Source organism: Bombyx mandarina, chromosome 21, assembly GCF_030267445.1.
Source record: "Bombyx mandarina strain Sakado chromosome 21, ASM3026744v2".
In the NCBI taxonomy this organism is placed as follows: Eukaryota; Metazoa; Arthropoda; class Insecta; order Lepidoptera; family Bombycidae; genus Bombyx; species Bombyx mandarina.
Window position 1 is genome coordinate 11,576,106 of NC_143227.1, and position 23,576 is coordinate 11,599,681.

Here is a 23,576-nt window from a genome sequence, read left to right on the forward strand (position 1 = left end):
TCCTTAAATAAAAAAATCAATATCTATGAAGTAAATTGTGTATGAATAAAATTGTAATTCTAACAGCATCATTACAATTGCAGGCGTTTACCACATTAATCATTTTTCGGTTTAGGGAACGGACATAATCGGGATAATATTTAAAAAAAAAACTTTTTCATTGTATTCAAAATGTAGAATCTTAAATTTAAATTAAAGTAAGCAAAGCAATGATATCTGCACCAACATAATTATATTTTATTGGCAAGCAATAAAGAAAAATGCATGATTTCTAACACATCCATTTAATAATACTTACAAACGCCGACTTATGATTAATTATGTACAGACCAATCATTATTTAAATTAATTCTGCTTTTGATTACCACTTATTATCAAAGCTATTTTTACAGCTTAAAACAAAATGGAATTCTTTCTTCTGCTCTATTATTGTTCCTTTAATACTATAATAATATCATTCTAATATATAAAAAAAAGTTTCTGCCTGTCAAACAAACTATGGTCAAATCTTATAGTGAAAGAATAAATGCACTTTTCTTTATATTATATAAATTGATTCGATAAAATGTAACATAAAGAATAAATCTGCAGCCATTTTTTTTTAAGTAAAGCCGAATTTTTTTTTGTGTAATATTGTTCGGATAGCGTTTTTAACACAATTAAAATATGGGATTCTAAATGAGAATTTTTAATAGTATATTAGTTAAATAAGTAACATATTGAATCGCTACCATCTATGAGAAATTTTGGTCAAACTAATATTTAGTTAAGTGAAGTATAGTAAAAATAGTAATAGAAATGTAGATTCTATAATTCATCACACTGACATTGTAGAGCAGATTGAGCGGTTTAGTAATAATGTGCTAAAGTCGATTATTATGATTAAACAAGAGATGTTAAGTTTGAAATTTAATTTCTGTCATTATAGAAATCAATACATACATGTCCATAATATTTTATACTTCATTATGGCGTGTTTGACAGTAACATAATTTTTGTTTAATAATATTGCAACGAAACATTGCAACAGTATTTAAGTTTTCGGTCAATGAAACATTACAAGTTTTCAATTATAGTTTATTCAGACTTATAATAAATTAGTTATGAATAATTATAGCAAAAGGACGCTTATCGAAAAAACTCATGAAGTTAGATTTACGTACATACGTATCAATCAATCCTCATTGTATATGTATTTCTTGGATTTTGCGATTGACAGCACTCACAAATGCGCTTACACAAATAGGATATACTATTGAATACAATCACAACATTGATTAAAGTATCTCTTGAAGCGAAACAAATTGTTTCGTGTTAAAAGTTACATATCAAACAAGAGGGTCAATTACATAGCAAAAACAAATACTGCGGGTTCGGTTCACTCTCATGTGACGTCACAATTCAATAAACAGACAATGATTTCTTGCAAACTTATTCGTAACACAAAAATATTTACCGAATCGTTACATCAAAGCAAAGATAGCTTTTCGATATATATTTTTTCTATTCACTGCTGTATAAAGACGCTCTGAAATAAATAATAATGAATAATTCTTATGAATTCTCACTTATGGTCAAATATTTTAATTAGTCACAAATACGCATAATTTTAGAACGAACATGTTTTTGCGTTCCAGTTTCTAGTGAAATCAAGCGTGCTATTTACAAAAGAAAAAGCTCTTTAAACTACAACTAAATGGTTTCGATAATACAAATGGTAACTTTTCTTAGTGCCATTTTTTATACCTAAAGCCCAGACTAATTTAATAGTATACAATATTTACAGGTCCATAGTCCATATTTTAACCAACATCGAAGTAAACAATAATCCTTATCCTAACACAAATGCATTTTTTACCTCATGTTTTTAGGTACATGGTGGTAAAAGTTTTGTACCTGTAGACTCAAATACAGAGCAACATAAATTAAAAAATGGGAACTAAGCATTCTTTCTGATAAAAATAAATGTCAAGTTGTGACAAGGGCGACCCGGCTAAAGGATAATTAAATTTATAGTATCAAATCCCATCAAATAGTTAATTTCTTATAAACACCATGATTTCCTTACAACAATAAAGTTTTCTAAATTAATCTAAACGTTTTAATATTAACTAACAATACATGAGACCAAATTTACAAAGCTGTCTTAAAATACTTAATGTATGTACTGTGTTTTATACTATGTAGAGATCTACTAAAAAATCCGTAAATTTTCGTTTTCCTACTTCAGTGAAACGAAGTTAACATTATTTAATAATATAGTACCTATTCTATTAACATAGGAGTTTACAATTAGCATTAAAACTCTCCCCTTTTTTTTGCCCGCTTGTAGACTGTTATGTTGAAAACATTCCACGCTACCCACAATGAGCATTGGTGAACACATTTTACGTAATAAGTCTTACCGGAAACAAAGTTTAACCAATTGGTATGTGCTCCCAGCCATCAAGACTATTAAAAAAAATATGCGACCCCAAACGATTAGACATTGATATGCGTAGTCTAGAATGGACTAAAGACATAGTTTGAAACAAATGGGTCAAAGTACAGAACAATAATTTAGTATCGATTTTTCAAAATAATTCACATAAATATTGCCAAAAATGCAGACTTTGTGTTTAAAAAGATAACTTTACCTATCAAAATTTCCTGTTAAACTCTAAAACATCAATACAGAATTTTAAGTATTTCTGGATTTTAAAGTATTTTAACATATTTTATGTTAATTTCATTTCACGAATTCACCAAACTATTGTGCAACTCAATAATAGATTATGAAAAAACTATTTTTTTATTTTGTAGTACTAATTACATTCACGATTACAATTAATACAGAGTAATATTTACAATTAACATTGAGGTCATAATTAAGTATACTTATTATCGTAGTAGTCAATTATAGAGTTAATAGTCAATCTTAATGAGGATAACTTGTTAACAGCCTCTGTTCCTAATCTAAGTTTACCGTTTGGTCACACAAAATCTCTTCAACACTTTTCTATTGAAAATGATCACCGATACTTCTCGCATATCACTGTAGTATTTTATGTTTTTCATAGTAGCTATTTATAGAAACGCACAAACTCACAGAATCACCTCAAGTGTCAATTTTCACGTATTATGAGGTACTTTCTGAAGTCCCACGATCATTCTGGCTCCGTATACATAAATGAAAACGAATCGTGACAGGTGGGGTCAACGATCTCGGCCTGGATGAGACACTCGATGACCCAGTGTGTCGAGACCAGAGGTATGCCGTCCTGGTTGGCTTTGTTCTGCACTTCATGTGGACATTCCCAATCGGTGACCAGCACGAACGCGCCGGTCATGTTGAGGTCCTCCTCGTTGACGACGCGCGTGGTCGCCCCGGTCAGGTTGCACACACGTTCCCAGAATTTAACGAACGTGTCCTGATCGCCGCACAGAAGAATGATTTTGTCCTTGAAGAACGTAGCGTTTCGCCTTTCGCCCGGCGGGTCCTGGAATTGTTTTCAATCAAATTTATGTACAGATTTAATGATATTAATGTTAAACCGAATGTAATGGAATTGTGAAACTGTATTGCTCCTCTCACATGACAGATGACACATGTTAACTTCAAAACCTGCCAAGTCTACAGGCTCTCTTAGTCAGCCACAAGTTTATTGAAATTAAATGCTGATGAAAAACAACGTAAAGTGGATTCAGAGGTGATTTTGACATTTATGAACGAATCGAACTATGTGCCATCCACATTGAGATATTAGTTCTGAGGTCTCAGTATAGTCACAACGGCTGCCCCAAACCGAAACGCATTACTGCTTCACGGTGGAAACAGGCAGGGTGGTGGTACCTACCCGTGCGGACTCACAAGAGGTCCTACCACCAGTAATTACGCAAATTATAATTTTGCTTGAACATTTGTTGAGTACGTACTTCATTACAAAAATTGGTACCCGCCTGCGGGATTCGAACACCGGTGCATCGCTCAACACGAATGCCCCGGACGTCTTATCCTTTAGGCCACGACGACTTTCAAGTTTTGTTATTGTAAATTTGTAAAATTGAAACTTTCAGTTATTGTCTCCAGGACTCACCCATGTGATGTAGCGTCTATGTAGAACTGAAAGCCCGGCGGGCAGCGCGTGGGCATCAACGTCAGGTAAGATCTTCCTAGAGCAACTCGCAATGACCCAGTCGTGTAGCACGGCTCTAACGTCACTGGCCAGGCATTGTATGTATTTCGCGGTTAGACATGGCCTGGGAGCTATTAGCTTACAAACCGCATATTTGTTCTTGGGTATCTCGTCGAAGTGACTGAGGAAATATAAGAGTTGTCAATCTATGTTACTGACAGACTAATGCATATAGGAATATAATATAGTAAACGTATAATTTTTTTATTGGAAATTGATTTCTAAAATCATGATGGAATATTTTAATACAATTTTTTCTCCTACCTACGCCGAAAGTTCGGTTTTCCTCCCGCTGTACAGGGAAGAAAGTGTAACTTTTCCTCCCTGGGTACTGACAAGTGCGCATGCGCGTTAGTGTCTACGTCTGCTCTCACGCACCTAAAATTCTCCGCCATTGTTGTGCTCCGGTAATTTGCAATACTGTGTTTAGTGTAAAAGTGAAATAAACAAAAGGCAATAAAATTTAATAGTGAAGTATTAAACAAAGATGAGTTCATCAGACAGTTCTTATTCAATTAGTAGTAGTTTATTTCAAAATTAAAAAACAGTAAAATTGTTTTTTTATGGGTATACCCCCCCCCCTCCCCCCCAGCCCCCGCCAGGGCTTCGCCTCTGGACCCCGTCTCGGTACTCCACGAACTTTCGGCCTGGTAGGAGAAAAAATAGTATGTGCACCGCGGGAATAAAGTAGGACATCTCATCCCGCGTGTTTGCCACCCTCGCCTTCGGTTCGGGTTACAATTTTACACACGAGAGGAAATGTCTTACTTTTCTCCCTTGGTGCACAATTTACTATTCAGTTACATTTAATTACTGTTTCACAAGAAAACTTTGCAGTTGTATGTACTTACTTATAACAGTAGCCATATTGGTACCGAAAACAACTTTACATTTTATCTATACTAATATTATAAAGAGGAAAGATTTGTTTGTTTGTTTGTTTCGAATAGGCTCCGAAACTACTGGACCGATTTGAAAAATTCTTTTTCCGTTAGAAGCCGACATTGTCCCTGATGAACATAGGCTACTTTTTTTAATTTTTTTTTTTTTTGGTTTCATGTGTGTTTTAATGTTTCCGAAGCAAAGCGAGGGCGGGTCGCTAGTTTGTAATAAAATTCTACAAGAAAAAGTTTTTAGCCGTTTAAAATAGTGAATTATTCTTCTACCTATACACTACTCCTCCTCCGGCTTCCAGCTGTTCCTTCAACCGTTCCTTGTTGAATGGTCTTGTAGAGAACTCAAAGTCCTCTGTATCGGTGCCCACAGTGGACGGAGCCTCGCTGTCTTCCTCCGAGGAATATTGTCTGGCGTCCGTTGAGTTATCAGCCCTCTCCTTTTCTTTCTTCTTATCTCTTTCTTTTTCCTGTTGGTAATTTATTTAATTTTTTTATTGTGGTCTTAAGTGGTTACTGGAGCCCACGATAGTTGAACGTGACAACGTCATAAGAAAATACTGATGGAATGGTTTCATTTTTCAATTATTGCAATTATCGTTGCTTTAAACAATTGACACCACATTCACTTTTCACTGAACTTCATACTTGACGAAAACATGTAAATGTATTATTGTATAGCAGCTGTCCACGCGGAGGCATCGCTCACTCAAGTAGGAGAGAGACAGATATCGAACGCTGTCGAACGTGGAGGCCGATTGTGCGTCTTTGTCGCTCGTTGCGCGCTCTCGCTTGCACTTTAAGCCTTAAATGGAACGCTTCAGAGCGAGGTAACGCCGCATAAGTCATGTTTTTTCGTGTGTGCAGCCGGCTCCATCGAATTATAAGATGTTGACATGTCAAAAAAAAAAAATGTTTGTCTTGCCACCCCAATGAAACGTACGTACCTTGTCCACTCGGGATCGCTTCGAGGTGGCCGCGCAGGTCAGCAAGAAGTACATTCCCTTGAAGATCTTGTGGTCGCCGTCCGGTATGGGGCCGAGCTGCGAGACCGTGTCGGCGTCGTTCTCGAACTTGGTCAGCTTCGAGTTCTTCTTACCGATGTTCTGTTTCGCGGCCCCTTTCAGTTGGAACGGGCCCGCTGTGTACATACGCAATACTTTATTTACGCTCAATAAAATTCCGAAATGATGATTTCCTTCAGTTTTCGCGCTGTAATTATCGCTAAAAGTAATTTAATGTATAATTTGAATATTGACATTAACATGAACATTGACAGTAATTTATCTTTTAATTATAATTGTAGACTGCACAGAAAAATATAATAATTTAATATATGAAAAAATACTTGAAACTGTAGTTTAAGAAGACATCTAAAAACGCGGCGCACGGAAGATCTTGCCTTATTAAATAAGTGCTGTATAAACCTATCAATTTCATTATGTGTTATGTTATAATATGTGTATTTTGTCACCTTTGACACCATCAATTTTTCTCGGAGTCCGCTGTAGTTCAGGCTCCACTCCCGCTACTTCCTCGAGTCTGGTCGTGCTCGGAGCGGAGTTGCTGCTTTCACTGATCTCGCTGCTTTCGCTGGCGACGCGTTTCCTACCGGCTACAGCGATCTTCGTTTTCAAACCTGTAAACATTCATTGTTATTCATAATTACATTTTTTTTTTTTTTTTGGAACGAAGTTTCTTATGGAACAATGCGGAGGGGTACCCTAACCGGGAAAAAACATCCGTAACGTAAGATTTTTATTATTTATGTATAGACTTAGTATGATGGCTATACAGTGTCTAATGTATAGTCTACGTGATGACGGTTTTCTATGATAGAACATAGTTAGGCTTAATTATTATTATTCATATATATAGCTGTTTCTTTGTATATTATTATTATATATTTTTTATAAATCATTTTGAATAAAATAAAGTTGATAACTTTGTAGTTTTATTTTTATCAACAAAAAAATCATAATAAAAAATGTATGCCTGAATAATTATGTTCTTTATACCTCGAATAGAACTTAAAATTAATATTTTTATAATAAGGAACTTCGTTCCTATCCGGTGTCCCACGACACCACACATTTTTTATGCTAGCAACCTCAACAAGACACATCATTAATTATCATTTATGTAACGTCCTATTTTATGTGTGTATCTCAGTTAGAAGTCTATGATATGTACTCGTATAGGGAAGCAACCACCCCCGTCTCCAGGGTTATACTTTACACATATAATTTTTTCCTATTTGTTTCCTATTTTAAGGTTAGAATTTTATTCCTCAGTACTCGAGACTGATTTCAAACAAGAAACCCATTTCCCGAACAGGTTTAAAAAATCACACCCTGTATTATTCCACCGATAACCAGTGTGGTCACCACTGATCAGGTTGATCAGGATCAGATATAAGTTGAATGATCTTAGAAAGGAATTTATATGATAGTTTTAGTAATTTGAACGATATTTTAGAATTTTCATACATTACATAACGTTCAATATTCATTTGAGCTAAGTCTAGGGGACATGTATTAGTGAGACTATTCAGCGAAGCACTGCCCTTGCTCGGGCTGGGCTGACCCCTATGAGATCGTCTAGACCAGCGGTCGGAGAACCAGGGTAAATTACCTCAAATAGGGTAAAATGAAATTTTGGGGGGTAAAAATGAAGCTTTTGTGAGTAAAAAGTATATATTGAAGTGAAACTTCTCTAGAATCGTTGTGATTTCAAACTCATAAAAACATCATATGGATTATAAAATAACAAGAAATTATCATTTACTTATATTTTCTGTGGGGGCGATTTTTTTCCTCAACTGTATATTACATATATTACTATTATTACCGTTATGTATTACTAGGTAAATTGAATAAATGATGTTTAAATTCAATTTTTAGTTACTGTTTTCTTTTCAAAATTATCATGGGGGCTATAATATGAATGATGCTAAAAAGAAGCGAAAGCGATTTCGTTTTTTTTTTATCTTCACCATGGGGTAATGTCAACTTACACAAAAATATTTTGGGGTAATAATTAAAAAAGTTCCCCTGAAAGAATCTGGCATAAGTCTAGTATACTAGCCTGAGTAAAAACAAAGGTGAGAGTAGCGTTAGTAAAAACTTTTTTTTTTTTTTACCTGACGTAGAGGCTTTAGGACTCTTAGGTGAAGCCACTCGTTTCCTGGCGCTTGAGCTTCCTTTGTCTCTGCTGCGAGCACTCCGCGGGCCCTGCGCCAACACTGCACGTTAGTGTGAAGCTAATTCTGCATTTCGCGTTAACACTAAATTATTTATCTAAAAGACATATTTTTAAGATACTGTTAGTTCTTTCTGTGTAAAAGTACTTCTAATTATATACATCAGGGCTCGATTAGAACCAATTTTTTTTCCTATCTAAGCTGATGGTCTTAAGAGACCATATCAGCGTCACCGGGCATGTAGGTGAGCTCACGGGGCTCAAACCTGACGACGTTGCTAACACGAACCCTAGCAAGAGCGTGCCTCGCAGTATCTAATTGGAAACGCGACTCACTGAGAAGATCCGGCGAGAAACTCAATGGGCTGTGTCTGTGGTGGTCAATGACCGGTACTTGGGGTACCTAAAAGCACCGTTAGTGGATCGGGAGGATCCGAGATGACTTGTACAAGATGAAGATGATCCGTGCAGCAAGTGGTGATTACGTTGCCCAGTCTGTTCTATGTAATAGATTGGGGAAAAAGTTTCTTCGCATTTTTGAAGAAAATTCACAACATTTTTTAATATAGTTTATTTACATTAAACTAAAATATGTAGGTACCATTTTGTTCGGAAATTTTTTGCCATCTTGTAGGCAGGGACATGATCCCATTGATATAGAAATTTTGTGGCTTCTAATCAAAATACCGCGACATTTGGTTTTGGGAGTCCTCTCGTGATGTTAACGTAAGTCAACGATCCTATTATTTATATTTTTTTGTCTTGCCTCGATCGACCGTGCGATCGCGATCTACCGGTTGACCACCTCTGAAATACACGACCCTCAAAAACATTAATATTGCTTCTCAATATTTTTAATTACATTTTATTGCTTAGATGGGTGGGCGAGCTCACATCCCACCTGGTGTTAAGTGGTTACTGGAGCCCATAGACAACTACAACGTAAATGCGCCACTCACATTGAGATATAAGTTCTAAGGTCTCAATATAGTTTACAACGGCTGCCCCACCCTTTAAGCCGAAATGCATTACTGCTTCACGGCAGAAATAGGCCGGGTGGTGGTACCTACCCGTGCGGACGCACAAGAGGTCCTACCACCAGTAATTACGTAAATTATAATTTACATTGCAATAAGCGGCTTTATAATCAGTTTATCCTCTACTAACCTGAATAATATTATCCAAGTCCAATTCTCTGTGGTTTCTCCTGCGAGGGGTCGTGTTAGGAGTGGTCGGTGACCGTGGTCTGCCGGCATCCTTCAGAGCTCTGGCTTGTTCCTCCGTTAGATACAGTTCACTGGCTGTTACCACGACTAGGGTGTCACTGTAAAGGAGCGTTAATTATTGCTGTAGAAAGATGCAGTAGAAGGCACGAGATCGAAGTTAATTGTATTTTAAAAGCATCTTTCGTGTAGGATGTGTCTATGAGACTATTGTCTGAGATTACTATATTTTACAAAAAAAAGAACAAGATTGAATTATATTTAAAATACGTTTTCAAAATTTATTTATATATTACTTAGATGCGTAGACAAACTCGAGGCCTACCTGATTAAGTTAAGTGGAGCTCATAGACATCTACAACGTAAATGCCACCACCCCACCTTGAAATTGGAGTTCTGGTCAGTTTTTATAGTACAATGGTTGCTCTACCCTTTAAGCCGAAACGCATTACTGCTTCACGGCAGAAATAGGCGGGGTGGTGGTATCTACTCGCGGACTTCACAAGAGGTCCTAACGCCAGTAATTACGCAAATTATAATTTTGCGAGTTTGATTTTAATTAACGAAGTTATTTCTTCATTGTGCAAGTAAATCGTGAATATTTGTTAAGTAAGTATTTTAATAGAAAAATTGGTACCCGTCTGCGGGTATTCGAACACCGGTGCATCGCTACACACGAATGCACCGGACGCCTTATCCTTTAGGCCACGACGACTTTGAATTATACAAATGGAATAACGAAACTTACCCGTTTGTGGCGCACTTGTATGTAATAGTGCCACTGTCGTTTTCTTCGACGCCAAGAACCAAACCCGGTTCGTAGTTCTGTTCTTCGTCGACCACAGCATACACCAGCTGTCCGGTAAGAGGCAGAGTCTTCATGTCCCCAAAGATAATGAAATCGTCAAGTAGAACCTTCGTTTGACCGTCATCGAATTTGATCAAATATTTGTTCAAATCTGTTATCTCGACTACTTTGCCGGAATAATACCGTTTGTCCACCCACTTCGCCAACACCACTGTATCCGGGGCGTAGCCGGGGTATTCTTGCTTCATCATTTTATCTACAGGAGTCGCTGGTCGTGGGGAGTTCGGTCGACGTTTCTGCTTCAGTTTGCTTACGGATTTCGGGGTCGCGACCATAGAGGACAGCGGTTTCTCGTCTTTAGGCGATTTTGGCGAATGTCCTCCGTCCCCGTTGCTGGGGACCATTTCCGGGGAATTCATGTCGTACATAAACTCTGCTTCTTCTGGCTGAGTTGGCAGTATTGCTCGTTTCGTCTTCGCCGCCATAGGTCGTCGACCTCGTACCCGAGTTTTCTTCAAAGAACTTTTCGGTGTTGTTTTATCACATTTACTGACCTCTTCGGGGCTAGCGTTGCCATTACTCATGCTGCTTTCGGTGGAAAGAGACGTCTGTACGGCAATCGACACTTTGTCGTCACTTATCGACCGACCGCCGTCGTCAGATACTTCGCGTATATGCGAAAATATCTCTTGTAGCTTCTTCATTAGTGCATCATATCCCTTGATTGAGTACGTCGGATTCGATACGGATTTCCTTGGAGGCTGCGGCACCACGAACGCTCCGTCACTGGTTCTGTTGCTGCTCAACGTCGATGTTGAACTGACGGTGGAAGCAAAAGAAGTCCTGTTAGGCAAATTAATCATTCCCCCGCTGGTAACACTTGACGGGGAGTTACTGACTGAAACGTCCGCTAAGTAAGGATCGATGGTGAAACGCTTGGATATCCTTTGGTATTCTTTGCACATGTCCATGCCTAAGTCATTGTCAGTTCGGACAACGTATAGTGATAAAAATTCATTGTCTTCGTTGTGACTGATGTGGACATCGAAAGCTGGTACATGTGGAGTTGAAATAGGTAGCGAATGTCCGTTCTGTAGTGGCGATATCGTTGAAGGTGTGGTAGTATTACTCGCACGGAATGATTCATTTTTAAGGCGCTTCCCTTTGATGTTATTCAGTTTTACCATATCAGGAGTGCAATCGCTATCTTCAGTCGCGTCGGTCGGCGTAGAAGAGTTGCCATTCGATAATTTCGAGATGAGTTTTGAGGCCGCACTAGGGATGTGATCGGGACTCTCCAAGTTCATTGAACAAACACTGTCAGTGCTTTCCAGATCAGAGGTCTTACTCAAATTCAAATTCGTTCTGGGTATTGACATGTTATTATCTGAGTAAGCATTTCCTTCACTACTTGCTTTTTGTACTTTTGCGGGTTTCATGGCTACATCACTATCCTTGAGAGTAGGATCACTGTTGTATTTAATTTTAACATTCTCATCATCAGGTGTAGGAGACATTTCCAAGTGCAAGCCCTGCGAGTCATCTAAGCTTTCTGGGATCTCAGGTATAGTGTCTGGTACTTTTGGTGGCGGTATTTCTTTAACGAATTCAATGCTCGGTCTTGAAGTTACCCTGTCAGCTGTGTACTTTAATTCTATGTAAGTTTGTAGATTCTTTTTTGGAGTACTTTTCGTGACCTCAACACTAGCAGGTCTAGATTTGAGAGTTTTAGGAGTTTTTACTATGTCAACACTATTGCTCCTCTTAGTTAATAGCCTTGGACTGGATCGGACTGGGGTCCGAACCCGAGATGTTGAAGGTAGCTCTAAATTATCACACAATCTTTTAGACCGTGTTATTTCAGAAACTTCATCATCTAAAGTTTGAGAGGAAACTGCAAATTCATCTTCAACGAGTTCCAGTTTTTGTATTTTAGGGCTGCTCTGGACTAATTCATCAGAATTTTTTCTTTTTGTCATAGCCGGCTCCTCTGTAAATTTTAAAAACGAAGCATTTACAATATTGACATATTTTTTTAATTACTCATTTAATTGTGTTCTTTCATTAATTAAATTTCTACCCAAATATCTGCTACCTTAGGAATTATACTGATTTTAGGTATTACATATTTATTGTTTTTTATTGTGATTTAAAGATTTTAATGAAATTTTAATACCAAAGATCATCCATAGTCACAAAACAAGAAAAATCGGTTCACAACAGGGGAAGAAAATGATACTTAACTATTTTGTTACTAGTTAAATATACATACCTAGACAATCTTCTGATTTTTCTTTCTTGTCTTCATCAGGTGCCGTACTTGAAACAAGCTACAATGCAATGATAAAATAATTTAAATTTTAAGTAATGATATGCATAAAAAATCGGAAACCATTACATGAGTCGTCTATTATCAAAGGTGGCAATCTGTGCATTTGGACAAAAACTTTTTATTGATATGTCAATACAGATTGATTTGAATATAATCGTCTCCTTCAAGGAATACGGTTCAAAACCTGCATTAAATAAAGGTTAATACTTAACCTGTTATTTATCTAAGATGTCGTTCAGAAGAGTTTTGTGACTGCCAATGGAATACAAAGTCAATAATTCGTTTTTCTGATTTACCAATAATTGTCCAAAAGTCACATTGCCGGCTTTGATAATAGTCGACTCACATAAGAGAAGTAATTTTATTTATATAAAGATGCTGAGGAGTTTTTAAATATCTATGTAAACTTATCTCAGGTAGAGGAGAGTGAAAGGCCAGAATCTATGGCTTCCATTTCATGGGAATTTCAGAGTAAAGCAACTATGAGATAAAAACTTTTCCTGTTCTTAATTTTGTAGTCAACATGGCCTAAAACGGAAAATGCCTCGTGTATTCGTATCAAGCAATGCATGGATGTTCAAATAATTTATCCTTAGGTATTTTTGATTGACTAACACCCTGACAGAAAAATTTACAAAATTATAATATTAGTAAACACTCATTATATATATCATTTCTAATCCGTCCTTAGATAGGGATATGGGGTGTCAAAAATAGTCATAACAATCTTAAGTATATAATGAATTATCTTTTAAGTATTTATAGCATAAATATTTATTTCAATTTAAGGTAAGATCAGAAATTTTCTGTGGCTGACATACCCACAATAAGAATTAAGATATGTCATGTTTATGTTTCATGCTATTGTGTTTATAAATGTAATTTGATTGAAGTGTGTATGACTAAAAATAAAGATGAACCTAAGATTAATTGACAATTAGTCTCATTTAGAATTAGGACAACTCTTGATACAGGGAAAGTGTAAGGAACATAATGATATCATTGAATTTGATTGTATTATTATTTTTTAGTTTTTCTTCCTAGACTTGTGTCAGGTAATTATATTATTATATATTATATTATTAATTCTCGGCTTATTGTGATTGTAGGCAACATATAAGCACCCGATGAGTATTGGCATTTCAAGTTGTAGTTTATATATTTTTAGACAAAAGTATTGCTGCTCCCCAAATTCAATGAAACATATTTTTTCCAATATAAAGCTAGTCATTTATTATAATTTATTTTTACCTCAATCTCTTCAGGTTCATAAACAGGACTTTCCGGAAACAAAATTTGCGAGCCATCTGAAGGCTTCTCCATTACACTATCAGAAATAATAATAGTATCGGTCACCACAGGTTCAGAGGTAGAAACTGAAATGGTAAAGGCTTAAATAAACAAAAAATGCTACCGGTTCACACTAAAGAATTCAAAATCGAATCATTAATTTTACGATTTTATAGGCATATATTTCATGTAATGGATGTATTCTTCAGCCATTTAACACCCACTGCTAGGTACAGGGCCCCCCTTTTTATGGCATAACATTAAACTAAGCACCATTCTCATCCAAAAATAATACTTAAGAATTTAGGCTGATAAGAAAAAAATCCAAATGATAGTTATGCATCTGATATGTATAGGGTGTAACTTGAGGAGGCAAATTGGCAATGGGTGATTCCAGATACAACAACACTAAATAATATCGAAATTCTTTAATGATAGTATATTCGTTTTTGCACTCTGTGTTATATTTATTATTATGTGTATTAAGTACCACAAATAAAATGGCCTGACGCGATGGTCTCAGGTGGACTGATGTCAACACAACATCGCCGCCACCTTGAGACATGACCGTCCTTCCCTTCAATTTTGAACACAAGATAGCAACGCGAGTTAAGTAGGGTGAATTTTTTTATAATATTTAAATTTAAAATTTATGTTATCTGTGGTTTAAAAAGAATTTTTTTTTGTTTCGCATAACCTAAGTTTTACATTTAATGTTGTTTATATAATATTTACTTATTACAGATTATGAGTTGTTTATAATACTGTAGCGATAAAATAAAATGGACGACGTTATGTTATCGAACACGTCAATTTATTATCAAAAATAGATTTTGTATTTACTCACTATTGATGTTTGGGAGATAGTACTACCGCGAGAAATGTATTATTTTATGAAAACACTTTTAGCAAATTTGGGGAATATGCTATATGAAACCAATATTATTATATAATTTTCAAACGTTTCTGCAAAATTTACTAATATGCTTAAATAAATTCACCAAAAACACTCTTCAATAATTTGAATTTCTACTACCGAAAGAAGTTCGATTTACCACTCAATTTATCCGGATATCATTCATGTACGTCAAAAGCTTCGTCTCATTTAAGACGATAGCGATAATTTTTAATATTATGATACCTGTTTCTTGAGGCCCAGAATCCATTTCAGGTATGCTGTCGGATGATCCCTCCATTAGATGTTGGATTTTAATTCAGAAACCAAGCTTAAAGTGGCGCGTAACTACACATGAACATCTGTCACATGAATTTACTTAAAATCGTAACTGTTTTAGAAAAGTAAGACCGCAAAAACTAATGCCATACTTAGTGGAACTAAATGTGAATTGTAATAATTATAGATTAGAATGATAACAATTTTTATTTAATAATTAATTCCCAGATTACAGATTGCCGATTTTAGCACTCCACGGGGACCGCTTGTTGATCCATCCAGTGTTGCTGTATTGTTGTTTTAAAATTTCCAGGATATTTTCTAGCTTTCTTGAAAAAATGCCCAAAAATGAAATCGATGTTCCTTTATGTAGTCAATAAATTAATTCAGTTGTTATAAAAAAAATTGAACTTTATTTCTTTCTACATGAACTTACCGACACTTATTTTCATTTACAAAAAATTGGGTTTAAAATATTCATAATACATAACGAGGATCGAGGATGTGGATTTTAATAAATTTCAAATGCTTTAAAATTTGTTTAGCTTCCTTTTTCAAGGAATGCGTGAAATAATTCAGAAACACATTTAAGTTTTGTATACTGGCAATAATTATTCTTGATAGTTTCAAACGTCAGTGACACTTTAAAATAAAAAAAATTACAGTATAATTTGTATGTAAGTCGCTGAGTTATTTATGTACGCCAAGGCGTCCCTTTGTCTTTCTAATTGTAAAAATGGGTAAATAAATATAAATTCAGTCCTTGTAAAATTACAGCTCCTGTAAATTATTAGATGTCAAAATGTGTATTTTTTTTTGCTTAGATGGGTGGACGATATCACAACCCACCTGGTGTTAAGTGGTTACTGGAGCCCATAGACATCTACAACGTATATGCGCCACCCACCTTGAGATATAAGTTTTAAGGTCTCAGTATAGTTTTAACGGTTACCCCACCCTTCAAACCGAAACGTATTACTGCTTCACGGCAGAAATAGGCAGGGTGGTGGTACCTACCCGCGTGGACTCATGAGAGGTCTTACCCCCAGTATTATCTATTATGTCAAATTCTCAGCTGAAAATTGGGACATTCTAAGAATTCTTTAACAAAAAATTATGTACAGTGCATCAATCAGTTGGAAAATAACCAGATTCTTTGGCGGGAACACGAGGCGAAATCTTATTTGTACTATATTTTGTAACCCGTGTAAGCCTGTAATAATAGTTTTTATTAAAAGTTTAGTACTTGTAAAGTTCATAAGTGTTGAGAAATGATACAAAATCGTTGGCTTCTCGCGATTCTCTAAAAATCCCTAGTTTCAATAAATGGAACAATATTTTCGACATGAACTTACTCGTTTCATTTGATTCTATTTCCTTTACTATGTTTTTATTGCTTTGATGGGAGCTTGCTCACGGCCCACCTGTATTTAAGTGGTTACCGGAGCCCATAGAAATCAACAATGTCAATGCCGCCATCCACTTTAAGTTTTTTTATTTTTTTATTGCTTGGATGAGTGGACGAGCTCACAGCCTACCTGGTGTTAAGTGGTTACTAGAGCCCATAGACATAAACAATGTAAATGCCCTCATCCACCTTAAGATATTGAGTTCAAAGTCTTATTAGTACAATGATTATATCTACGCGGCTATTGCTTATTCGAGGAAGTGAAGCATGAATATAAATTAATTACTTAATTCATTAGAAAAATTGGTATCTGCCTGCAGTATCTAAATTTAGAACCGATGCGAAAGCATCTAAAGGCAGCGTCAGAACGATACTTCGACAAAGCGGCGTGACACGACAACACTTTTATCTTGGCCACTCTCAGTGCCTTTAGCTACGCCCCTCAAGCACCAGTCACCGTCCTTCGTCGTAATCGACGAGTTCGACGAGCGAACTCGCCTATAGACACAGCACACTGAGTTTCTCCTCGGATCTTCTCAGTGGGTCGCGATTCCGAAGCACTGCTCTTGCTAGTGCAGCTAGGCTAGTGTTAGCAAACACTCATAGGTTGAACCCGTGTGCTCACTTCTAGGTCCGCGAGCAGTTGTAATAGCCCCTTATGCTATCAACGATTGGATAGGCAACAAATAATTAATTCATTCATTAAATCAATTTCACCTTTAATTCGCTTGTCAATCCAAATAAAAATAAGTGAATGTACAGTAGCAGTGATCTCGGAGGTGATAAGTTGTCTATGTCGATCACTGTGTAAATACCCTCGCGTTGCGGCGTATTCACACAATGTAGGTACTAAATGTCTTTGAAGGAAAACACGATTAACATAAAACAATGTTGACGATACGAAATGTACGAAAATGGAATTTTTGTGTTCGGTACCAAGATTCTTTGCGAAGTGAAAAATGTAGACGCTTTAACGCGTCTCCCTTTAGAGCTGTCGTGGATGGTATTTTCGTAAGTACCTCAGTCGTGGCGGTAACGATTAGTTATGGAGAGATAATTAAAAAAACTTTTTCACCTCAGCAGCTCAAACATGCCGCTTTTGCTGCGAGACAACAGTGAAAAAACGCGATTTTGATTCGAGCGTGGGTCAAAGTAACCTTTTAAATTCAATGTTCAGTGCCTTGACGAATTGACATTGTTCAGCCACAAATTTGAAACATTCGAATTTTTCTGTGCTCTGTCAGAACAAACCCCTACAAATTCGATTTTGGAATTCGACCTCAAAGAAAACACGTTCGGAAACGCGTAATACCCTAAAATTTAAAGATAAATAATTTTTAAAGGTTTTTTTTTTAAAGTTTTTTAATGTATTCCTGTTTATTTCTATGTCTCCTAAGTAGTATGTGTATGTGTGAAAAGTTATGGGTGCTACACGAGAGCAAAGTTTTTTGCATATCGTGCTTCTGAGTTCGTCCCTACGCTCAGGATTCTAACTAAGTAGTTTGTATTCTCACTGCTGAGGTGAAAAGTTATTCTACACGAGAGCAAAGTTTTTTGCATCTCGTGCTGTTGAGTCCTTGGCTACGCTCAGGATTCTAACTTTGAATCACTTGCTACGCTCGTGAATCAATCATAGAATCCTTCGCTTGCTCGGGACTCAAGATCAGTACTCGAAACAAAAAACAACTTTGCTTTCTTGTTGCACCAATAACTATTTCTTGCCCTAAAAGTAGCGTATAAAGATTATCCTACTTTGAATAAAAGTGATTGTGAACTTAACAAAATATGTCTATATGAAAATCTAATGCAATTAAAATAAGATTTAATTCTCATGTATGGTGGCGGTGCAGTCAAGCCGCAAGATAATATGTCTTTAGTGCTCGTGTATAAAGTATAATTAACATGTGTTGTAGGTACTTAGATGATGCCTCCTTGAGGAGCGCTTCATTCGTAAATAAGACATGGTCAAAAATTATATTGGCAAACAGATATTTAAGGAATCGCATGAACAAATTTGAGCTCACAATTAGGTTAGGCTCGAAACCTTTGGCGAACTTCTACAGAAGGAATAGAAGGAGATTAAAAAAAGAAAGAAGAATCAATAAGATTAACTATGTGCCTTGTTGTGAAGAGACAGGTAAAGTATTTAGTGTTTCTGAGTCTGATAACAAAATTCTCTTGAAAATTAAAAGGGTCATTTTATTTAGTAACTAGCGGCCCGCTCGGGTCTTTAACAAAAATTTCAACGATATACGACGTTGTTTTATTTTTTTAAATAAAAAAAGCACTTACTGCGGCATAACTATAATAGTTTGACATCTGCTGTCGCGACACTTTTTGTAAATAATAATGTGTTCTACAAAGTCGTAGTACATTATTTTATTCTATCATCAATAGTTTTCGCAGGGCACGTGATGTAAAGAATATTTTAGGTAAATTTTTTTTCATCTTGGGTTACATTATTCGAGTTTTAGTTAGGGTCCCTAATTTTTGTCAAAAAAGGTTTATATAGCCTATGTCATTCGGGAATAGTGTAGCTTGCAAACAGTGAAAGAATTTTTCAAATCGGTTCAGTAGTTTCGGAGCCTATTTAATATAAAAAAAAACAAATCTTTCCTCTTTATAATATTAGTATAGAAGTATAGACAATATTAGTATAGATGCCAGTATAGTTATTTTCGGTTTTTTATTGCTGTAAACAAGTGAACTAGCTCATTGCATATCTGATGTTTACAAGCATCGCCTTCTGAATGTGACCTGCTTCAACAAGACATCAAAATATCAACTGCATTGAGTGAGGACTGTCTCACCCTTAAATAACATAATTCGTTCAGAAATAGGCGGGATCGTGGTACCCAACAGGACCGTCTCACATGAGATCTATAATTTAAGTAATTATGAAAATTTCTGGGGTTATTTTATTCCATAGCATTTCTTATCGCTATGTTATAAGTACGTAGTAGCTAACCCGGCAGACTTTGTAGTGCCTCAATCGATAAATAAAAGACCTAAACTTTTGTATAAAATAAGCTAAAATCAAACAAAAGGAATCGGTCCGACGGGACCGTTTCCGGTCCTTTGATTGTTCTTTTTATTTAATTCCCAGCATTTTCACATTTATCTACCTTTTAAACCTTCTCTGGACTTCCACAAATAATTCAAGACCAAAATTAGCCAAATCGGTTCAGACTAACGAACAGCAATTCATTTTTATATAGGTATAGAGTTTTTAGATATAGAGATAGATATATTTGATTGATTGATATGGTATAGATAATAGAAAATATGTTGGTACATAGCGGTATTTGAATCTTAATACATTTACACTTGTACCGTTCGGTACGTGTGCAGTTTGACCCTTTAAAGTACGATAGCTTCACGTGCTATGGACACTGAGAGTTTTTCTATATTTTCTTATAATTTCTTTCACTCCATCTTTGAAGTTTCCGCCTAATCTGAAGCTTAATTGAATATGCAATTTCGAAAAGGGCACATGTCGCATATTTTGTCAAATACGTTTTTTCATATATCTACATGTAGTTTTGAGGTTTACCTACACCTGTTTTATAATAATTCCAGTAATTTTCAATTACTAATTAACCCTTAAATATATCTCATAAGTTAATATTTTAAATTTTACACTGCTTTGAAATTAATCAGTTTTTTTTCATTTCCTGAACATTTTACATTTTCAGAGATGTGCCCTTTTCGAAATTGCATATTCAATTATAGTTTACCTTTATCTATACATTAATACGTAAAGCAAAAACTTTGTATCCCTTTTTACGAAAATTGCGCGGACGGAGGAGTATGAAATTTTCCACACTTATAGAGAATATAGAGAAGAAGTGCACAATGCTAATATTTTCTTAAAATAATGCATAAATGATACATTTAGGGTCAATTCCCACTGAAAGAGCAGCGGCCGGCAGCGTCTTTTTGAGGCAAAATATTACAAACTATTTTGAATCTTATCTACGTGATTAAAAAGTTCATAGTCATTTGAAGGCAAAGGAGGGGTAGCGTGGCGTCGCGAGGCTACACGAGCCTTCTACCGACTAGTCAAAAAAGGCGCCGTGCGGCTGATCGCGGCGCAGCTAGCTGACGTGCGGCCGACCGCGGTGCAGCTGACAGACTCGCGGCTGCGCGCGAGCGACCATTTCATACCCGCCCGCCCTGCCGCTTGCGCATTTCGCGTCATTTTATTAGAGGGTATCTTGTTCTTCTTCTACAGCCAGTGCTATGATACATAAATCCAAATCCACCATATTTATTGCCACACAACTTTCCTTGAGTGAAGTAGATCGCACACTAGTTTTCAAAGCTACCACGCGGAAGCTCATTGCGGCGCCTCGGGATGCCGCGCTGCCTCTCGCGGCGCCGCACTGCCCCGCGCGGCGCCACACTGCCCCTTGCGGCGCCGCGCTCAGTCACTTGCTCTTACGGCCGCTGCGCGCCGCTGCTCTTTCAGTGGGGATTGACCCTAAATCAATAAAGAAAACGTTACACACACTACGTACCATGTATTTGACGCACACACGCATGCATACTATTTATTGTCAAACTTTTGTTCTTGACGTCTGTGGTCAAATTGAGGATAGATTAAATATTGTTTGTCTTTGTTAATATTTTTTATAGTGTAGTCTTGGCGAAATTTGTGATTATAGAAGTATAAAATACAATCATAATAGTGTACAAACTTACAATTCCAGTTAATTATAGTCGAATTTCGACTACTGCGGGACCTCTAGTTTATATTATTTTTTGACTGATATTACCTGTTCCTTGCAGTTCGACCTATGAAGACTGTGGTACACAAATCGAAACGATGCGGCGAAGATTTGGTTTTGTATTCGAAACGATATAAATTGACTTAGACGAATAAACATGAAAGACTTTTATTTTTAAAATTTAATATCTGATATTTCTAGATGCAGTATTGATACCTTACTCCTGATATTATTTTTATGAATGAGCTCCACGATAAATGAAGTGCGTCATGTAATAAAAATCAAACCTGCAAAAATTGTAATGTGCGTATTTGATATATAGGCCTCAAGATCTAAGGACCCTGAATTCTCTTTGTGCCGGCATTCGCTTTGTGCTATCTATGGGCTCCGAAGGTGGACCGTTAGCTTTTTTATTGCGCGCTATTTTGCGTATGGAATCATGTAAGTTGAAGTAGTTTGAACTTTAAAGTCATTACTTAAGGCACCGGGGAATCGCCCAACGGCCAATCTGAACGTGAGCTATAACTGAAGAAAAGGCTGGGGTGTTTTTTTTTTGATCGACCGGCCTTTTATTAACCGACTTCAAAAGAGGAGGAGGTTCTCAACTCGACTGTATGTTTTTTTTTTACCTCATAACTTTGGACTGGATGAATCGATTTTGAGGATTTTTTTTTTTTATTAGAAAACTGACGCTTCCCTTGTGGTCCCATTTCAATTAGGTCCACTTCTGATAATGGTATCCATGAGAACACCATATAAGTCTTCAATTTGCATTAAATACGTGCGCGACAAACAGATGAATTACTCGGCATTGAAGATTGAACTCGGCAAGAATGACGGCATTTTGATGATTTATTCTTGACCCAGTAAAAAGCCTATTCCCATGTCACTATTGGTGAATAGATGATTATATTGCAAGCAAGCAAAGCTAACGTCATTCCTACCAATATTACTGCAAGTGTGTCCTTTTGTAAACTAGGATAACCGAAGTACCATTGCAAATGGTCTTCGAGTAACGGTGAAGGAATAACATCGTGTAATAAAAATCAAACCTACAAAATTATTATTTGCGTAATTAGTGGTGGTAGGACCTTTTGCGAGTGCACACGGATAGGTTGCCGTCGCTTGCGACGAAGGGCTCGACGATCAAATTAACCCATAGATACAGCCCACTGAATTTCTCGCCGGATCTTCTCAGTGGGTCGCGTTTCCGATCCGGTGGTAGATTCTGCGAAGAACTGCTCTTGCTAGGGTAAGTGTTAGCAACTCTCCGGTTGAGCCCCGTGAGCTCACCTACAAACGTTAGGGTGAAGCTGAAATAGCCTCTCAAGGCTTTCAGCATAGGTAGGGAAAAAAAAGCACGGGTAGGGACCACCGCCCTGCCTATTTATGTCGTGAAGCAGTAATTGGTTTGAAGGATGGGGCAGCCATTGTACTGTTAACAACGGAGGCCTTACTACTCATATATCAATGTGAGTGGCAGCATTTACGTTGTAGATGTCTATGGGCTCCAGTAACCACTTAATACCAGGTGGGCTGTGAGCTCGTCCACACATCTAAGCAGTAAAAAAAATCAAAAAATTACATCGCTCGAGACGAGCCAAGTACTAAACTACTACTACTCTACGCTGGACAGAGTCCTTTAAGACTGGGCATAACAATTGACCTTCCGCTGCCCATATCCTGCGAATCCCTGCGACCGGTACCCCATCCACTATATGAAAGGATTACCCACGCTACGTCTTTGTCTTTTGACCCCGATTTGCGACGCGCTCTGCGATCATAAACAAAACTGAGAAATAAAAATATAAATAAAATTATTCTATTATTATTAAATAACAATAAATTAATGTGTACTGGGTTAAACAAATAAATCTAGCAAGCACCTTTACGATGACGTTTTTCATTGAAATTTATTATTGCAGCAACACGTTGGAGGTTTATTAATAAGATTTCATGAAAATATAAATCGTTATTGTTTATACACACACGGTGACCCCGAGCAAGCGGTTAGCGTAGACGATATCACGAATACACCCGCCTACATTAAACTTGTAGAACAATCGTAATCTGTTTTAATTCACACTAAAGATTTTTTTTTTTTTTAATAAATAAATATTTATTAACAATCACGCCACGTTAACTGGCCCCGTGATAAGTTCGTAAAGAACTTGTGTTACAGGCACCAGATAACGGAAATAAATGTAAGATTTTTATTATACACATACATACATTTAATATACATCCATAACCCTGGAAAAGACATTTTATATTTATCATACAAATATCTTCCCTTGGCGGGATTCGAACCCGCAACCCCCTTGTGTAGTGACCATGTCACT

General features: G+C 36.6%; 2 protein-coding genes across 3 annotated transcripts; one reads left to right on the forward strand and one right to left on the reverse strand.

Annotated features, from left to right (window-relative positions):
- Positions 1–268: 268 nt before the first annotated feature.
- Positions 269–15,399, reverse strand: LOC114240924 (uncharacterized). Of its 2 annotated transcripts, none has more exons than XM_089736373.1 (11): positions 15,064–15,399; positions 13,884–14,008; positions 12,573–12,630; positions 10,241–12,290; positions 9,437–9,593; positions 8,211–8,301; positions 6,543–6,707; positions 6,016–6,209; positions 5,342–5,538; positions 4,077–4,296; positions 269–3,479 (listed from the first exon to the last, which is right to left on the reverse strand). In XM_089736373.1, the coding sequence occupies exons 1-11, from the start codon at positions 15,116–15,118 to the stop codon at positions 3,147–3,149; spliced, it is 3,645 nt and encodes a 1,214-aa protein (XP_089592499.1). In that variant the 5' UTR covers positions 15,119–15,399; the 3' UTR covers positions 269–3,146. The 2 variants fall into 2 exon arrangements, with proteins under 2 accessions (XP_089592499.1, XP_089592500.1); XM_089736374.1 differs by lacking the exon at positions 15,064–15,399 and adding an exon at positions 14,770–14,983.
- A 1,968-nt stretch (positions 15,400–17,367) lies between these two features.
- Positions 17,368–21,397, forward strand: LOC114240891 (uncharacterized). The gene is made up of 3 exons (XM_028171566.2): positions 17,368–17,515; positions 18,418–18,641; positions 21,296–21,397. Exons 1-3 carry the CDS (start codon positions 17,409–17,411, stop codon positions 21,379–21,381), a joined length of 417 nt encoding a protein of 138 aa, XP_028027367.2. The 5' UTR covers positions 17,368–17,408; the 3' UTR covers positions 21,382–21,397.
- Positions 21,398–23,576: the final 2,179 nt, after the last annotated feature.

Coding starts and splice junctions, on each gene's coding strand:
- LOC114240924 (XM_089736373.1), bottom strand. CDS start 15,118: ATGGAGGGATCATCCGACAGCATACCTGAAATGGATTCTGGGCCTCAA. Junction 8,302..9,436: donor ACTTGGATAATATTATTCAG/GTTAGTAGAGGA, acceptor GTGTTGGCGCAG/GGCCCGCGGAGTGCTCGCAG. Junction 5,539..6,015: donor AGCGATCCCGAGTGGACAAG/GTACGTACGTTT, acceptor AATTACCAACAG/GAAAAAGAAAGAGATAAGAA.
- LOC114240891 (XM_028171566.2), top strand. CDS start 17,409: ATGTACGAAAATGGAATTTTTGTGTTCGGTACCAAGATTCTTTGCGAA. Junction 17,516..18,417: donor CTGTCGTGGATGGTATTTTC/GTAAGTACCTCA, acceptor CATGTGTTGTAG/GTACTTAGATGATGCCTCCT. Junction 18,642..21,295: donor GCCTTGTTGTGAAGAGACAG/GTAAAGTATTTA, acceptor TGTTCCTTGCAG/TTCGACCTATGAAGACTGTG.